The sequence below is a fragment of the Genypterus blacodes genome, unplaced genomic scaffold (assembly GCF_046128005.1).
Source record: "Genypterus blacodes isolate CSIRO-AG114 ecotype Tasmania unplaced genomic scaffold, CSIRO-AGI_Gbla_v1 ptg000495l_1, whole genome shotgun sequence".
NCBI classification, from domain to species: Eukaryota; Metazoa; Chordata; class Actinopteri; order Ophidiiformes; family Ophidiidae; genus Genypterus; species Genypterus blacodes.
In genome coordinates, this window is record NW_027467254.1 from 10,001 (window position 1) to 15,000 (window position 5,000).

The following is a 5,000-nucleotide window of genomic DNA, read 5'->3' on the forward strand; positions in this document are numbered from 1 at the left end:
TGGAAGAACCAGGTCTGAGTCCTGGTAGGAGTCTCTGGTTCTTACAATGCCGTCCTGCAAACTCTGACCTCTGACCTGGGCTGCACAGACTCACCACACATCAGACATACAGGAAGTGACTCAACTGAGAGGAGTTAGGCCCAAACAACTGATGTGTAATGTAATCTTCCCAGATGTTAAAGTTTATCTGGGCCTTTAAGGCTGCAGGAGGCCTACAGATCCTCTTACTATGACCTCACACCATTGTGATGGAAATGGGTTTGTAATTTCACAAATGCATTTTATGAAGGCTTCCCCTCTGGCTACGGATTCAGGAAAGATTGAATGCAAAATTGTGTGTGTCCCATAGGAACTGTGCCCTCTGAAATGCATGTTTGTGTGTGTGATGTGTAAGAGGGGGCCTTGGCTCTTGACTCTTGCTTATTAGCCTCTGTGCTGAGGGAATAACACCTTTTAAAGTTCATCAGTCGAGTCTATCGGGAGCTTTGTGTCCCGGGAGAGGATTTATATTGTTAGTGTTATAGTTTAAAGTTACTTAAACCCTTTGACTCGGTGAATAACATGCGTCAGTGTTTGGACTGCAGGTACACGCTGAGACCAGCAGAGGGGAACATGGCGTATCCGCTGCTTAGCAACGAGCTGCAAACAGCGCAGTATAGGCTCCTCTGATTGGTCCGTTAGACAGAATGGACCAATCGGCGTCTAGCTTGTTACATTTGGAAGCTGACGTTCACTGGTGCCGTTTCTCCACAGAAAGATGTCGTGGGAGCGGAGCATCGGCGCTGCGCAGGTAATGTTACTGAAATGGTTATATTAGTTTTACTGTTTCACCAGCTCGCTGTGAACGACATGTTGGCTAACAGGAGCGTGTTTGAGCCACACGAAACAACGAGAGCTACTGTAGCTAGCTGCTATCAGCGCTAAGTTACCATGTCAACAACGCTACACCGGCCAGAATGTAGCGAACAGTTCAATCATTAAAGCTTCATTCTGTCGCTAACTTCAGCTTTAACTACAGTCCGTCACGTTACACCGCACTCTGCTGTTTGTTCTTCCAGTGTTTAAAGAAAGTTACACCGAGAAACCCAAAGTATGAGCACATTAAGACCAAGCTCGACACAGGTGAGTCAGCAACATGCATCACAACATGTATGTACACAGCATGTACACTCGCCAACTCTCCTGTGCTATGAGCGCTAACCTGTCACGCTTCCTTTCATAGGATGCAGCCTGTCCAAGTACATAGAGAGGGAGATTAAGAGCCGTAAGTATGCGGAGATGCAGACACAGACACACATGCAGGCATGTACAGTAACATACACACACATGCAGACATGTACAGTAACATACAGACACACATGCAGGCATGTAGAGTGTTGTGACACTGGAGCAGGTGTGTGTGTGTGTGTGTGTGTGTGTGTGTGTGTGTGTGTGTGTGTGTGTGTGTGTGTGTGTCACTGTCAGGTTTACAGATATGATACAATCAAAGTTAATCCATTAAAGTTATATTTTAATGAATATGACTTGGCCCATGGCCTGTCTCTACATTAGGACCTAGGGTGAGGCCACACTGAGCTTTGTTTCTTTCAGATCATAAGTATCGTAAGGATGAACTCTTCAAACGGCTGAAAGAGACCACATTCGTTAATTTGGTAAGTCTTTGATTCATTTTACTGTGACCAGAGCAGCAGTTTAACTTTACTTCTTTCCTCATCACCTTTAATGTAAGCTCTCACTCTCTGGCTCTGGTTGCCGTGGAGATGGCTCCCCCATGTCATGTTTGAGTGAAGTGAGCTAACTAACGTGCGCACATTCTTACCAGACTTGGGCGATCTGTTGTCGTTTGCATCCCAGCGCCGAGCCGTCAGTCACGCGCTGTCACTCAGGCTCTGTGGCATTTCAATGGTTGCTGCTTCATTCATGATGTCATCACGGGGGGTTGCTAGGGAGGTTGGAGTCAGTCAGCTGTGGCATCATTCATGATGTCATGTGGGGGTACTTGTGTGTTTCCATGACAATGTCAACGTTTTGGTAATGCAACTAAAAAAATCAAACTGGTAATGGAGTATTTGCGACAGAGCCCTGGACTAAGGTTGCGATTGCAGGACCGGAGCTCGTTTCACACACACACACACGTTCTCGGTTATAGTGGTATGACTCTAGTAGTGTCTGTTCTGTTCTGCACATGTTTGTGGCGGTTCAGTTGAATACTCCAGCACATTTCCCTCTCCAGGTGCTGCAGGTGGCGTCCATAGCAGGCCTGGAGGAGAGTGAGCACAATGAAGAGTCACATCGCCCAGAAGGTAGCTCCTTATTTCCTCTGCTGACATGTTTGATCCACATTTACTCATCAGATTCCTTCATATGCTGGCTCTTGTTGTTATGACCCAGGTTAACATTACTTCAGATTGATGTTAGTCCCCTGTCAGTCACTTATCTAAGTCTCTCTCTCACTCGTGTGCAGACTGTCTGTCTGTGGTGTCTGAGGCGGAGCTGCAACGTCTGTGTGAACACGGCAACGGCTCGCCACACGAATCCCTTCTGTCTGTGAATCCCCCGGAGCGGATCAGCCGGGCAGCAGAACCGAGCTGCTTCCCCCGGTCCACACTGCAGAGGTGAGGCTCAGTCAAGTCTACGGTCCTGCACTCTTCACTTCTCTATCTATGATCAATACTGCATCAGGATCCATTCACCCACCGCTCAGTTAGACCCAACATCATCAACAGCCCTATCCTGAAACCCTAAACCCGCCCCTCACCTTTTGTACCGCAGAGCAGCTCCCCCCCCCCCCCCTCTCCCCCTGTGTAACTCTATCTGTGACCTCCTGGAGCCTGGAGTCAGTTTATTCAGACTCAGTTCCACATGTTCACTTCCCTCAGTGAGTCGTGTCCCCAGGGCCACAGCTTTGGCTTTTGTGGCCAGAAAATCACACAGCAAATTTTATGAAACAAAGCAGGAGAGTGTTATGCGGAGATCTTGCAGCCTCTAACCTCTGACCCCTTCACAGTGTCATCAGTGGTGTAGGAGAGCTGGACCTGAGCAGCCACATGCAGAACACGGCGAAGGAGACTCTGGTCCCGACCCCTGAGCCTGCTGACCGGCCCTACCCTGACTGCCCCTATCTGCTGCTGGACGTCCGTGACCGTGAGCTGTATGATCACTGTCACATCATCAGCTGTGAGTGACACACACACACACACACACACACACACACACACACACACACACACACACACACACACACACACACACACACACACCCCCCCCCCCACCGGGATAGAATGGTCATCAGCACTTAAAGACATTTGTATAGTTTCTCTTTGTGTGTCTCTCAGCTCACAGTTACCCCACCATCTCTCTGTGTCGGACCATGAACCCCTACACCAAGGAGGTGCTGGATTATGTATCCTTCACACTGAGGAGCTCTTTGTTTAGGCCTCTTCTTTATGTCACATATCCTCCATATCATGGTCCTTCATAAACACTTCCCTCTCCTCTGACCTATCTGACCTTAACACACTCCTGGTAGAGAAATGCAATGGGGAAGATCATCATCCTGTACGATGAAGATGAGAAGTTAGCCACTCAGGCAGCCACCATCATGTGTCAGAGAGGGTTTGAGAATCTGTATGTGCTCTCTGGAGGTAAGGTCTGTTCTGATACTTCCTGCTTCCTTTGAACTGAGCCTAATCCATGACTTCCTATCCTGGCATCCATCCATAGATTGGTCAATCACAGTGTTCTCATTCTTCTGCTGTTCCAGGTCTGAAGGCAGTAGCTCAGAAGTTTCCCAGGGGAATGACGACAGGCTCCCTCCCTGCATCCTGCCTTCCAGCTCCTGCGTCAAAGGGAAAGAAGAACCACAAAGTGCAGCAGCAGCAGCAGCAGCAGCAGCCGGCAGAGAAGAGGTGGAGGTTTACATCAGATGAGCTGTCAATCATCCAGGAGCGGCTGGAGGAGACCATCAGCAGCAACACAAGCAGTAAGAACACACTGGTGTCCGAATGAGTCCAGATCAGAAGGTCTAGATCTCATCCTTCCTCCTGAGAGACCAGGGAACCAAACACACGTTCATTCAGACTCACTTCATCAGATTTGTTAGCGTCGGCATCACTTTGGTACTTTGTCATGATTGGACATGAAGCATAACAGAAGGGAACAGCTGATAGTTGTGTGTCTGTGAACTGAACCCCAACTGTGTGTGTGTCTCAGGCCGCCTGTCCAGCCGCTTGTCCTCAAGCAGCTCCATGTCTACGGCGTCCAGCGCTCGGACTCAGCGAACCGTCTCTACAACCGCCAGGGTGCAAAGCAGCCGACCCTGGAAGTGACCACAACACACACACGCACACACACACACAGCATTTAGCTCTGTCTACTTTTCTCCAACATTTAATGAAAAGTATGGGATTCTCCAGGGTCCTTTAGTGATGAAGGTGTGTTCAGTCACCTGCAGTATCGTGGAGCTCGTCTGCCAGATGTTCACCATCACTCTGTTAGGCTCCACCCTCTGTGTGTGCTCTTCTTCACACGTCTGAGGTTCTGTTGTAGACTCTCAGTATGTAAGGTGGACGTGCCTGGGGGTCGTTGGTGAGCTGGGGTGCTGATCCCAGCCTGGTGCCCCCCCCCCCAGGTGGTCCCAGGGTATCAGGGCCATGCCACTCTAACACACCTCACAAGGTCTTAAGGTCACACACAGAAACCCTCTGTGGGCCTCTTCCTCCCTGCAGTCTGAGCGTAGCCGCTGTGTTGCCGTGAGCTCAGACTCCACACTGCTGTGACTCCCTTAGCGTCCTAGATGAAGTGCTTAGATCCAGTTAGTTTCCTCTGCCCTGTGTTCTCCTGTGTGGTGTGTATCCTGACACCACCCTTCCTCTTCCTCTTTGGTGTGCAGCTGTGTTAAATTGACTGATTATCATTTTGTGACCTTTCTATTTTTCTTAATTTAATAACAGTGAATGACCTTTAACCCCTCTCTCCTCTGGCACTGTGTCGCCTCCTCT

The 5,000-nt window shown here is 49.3% G+C and overlaps 1 protein-coding gene across 1 annotated transcript in view; it reads left to right on the forward strand.

Annotated features, from left to right (window-relative positions):
- Positions 1 to 381: 381 nt before the first annotated feature.
- The window catches only part of cep41 (centrosomal protein 41), a 5,090-nt gene continuing 471 nt past the window's right edge, over positions 382 to 5,000 (forward strand). The window contains exons 1-12 of the mRNA XM_076139995.1: positions 382 to 672; positions 754 to 790; positions 1,059 to 1,122; positions 1,223 to 1,264; positions 1,591 to 1,652; positions 2,234 to 2,303; positions 2,465 to 2,615; positions 3,008 to 3,177; positions 3,336 to 3,403; positions 3,530 to 3,644; positions 3,764 to 3,982; positions 4,213 to 5,000. The exon at positions 4,213 to 5,000 is cut by the window's right edge and continues 471 nt beyond it. Of these exons, the coding sequence (XP_075996110.1) occupies positions 758 to 790; positions 1,059 to 1,122; positions 1,223 to 1,264; positions 1,591 to 1,652; positions 2,234 to 2,303; positions 2,465 to 2,615; positions 3,008 to 3,177; positions 3,336 to 3,403; positions 3,530 to 3,644; positions 3,764 to 3,982; positions 4,213 to 4,328 (1,110 nt within the window). The 5' untranslated portion in view covers positions 382 to 672; positions 754 to 757 and the 3' untranslated portion in view covers positions 4,329 to 5,000. The remainder of the gene's footprint in view (positions 673 to 753; positions 791 to 1,058; positions 1,123 to 1,222; positions 1,265 to 1,590; positions 1,653 to 2,233; positions 2,304 to 2,464; positions 2,616 to 3,007; positions 3,178 to 3,335; positions 3,404 to 3,529; positions 3,645 to 3,763; positions 3,983 to 4,212) is intronic.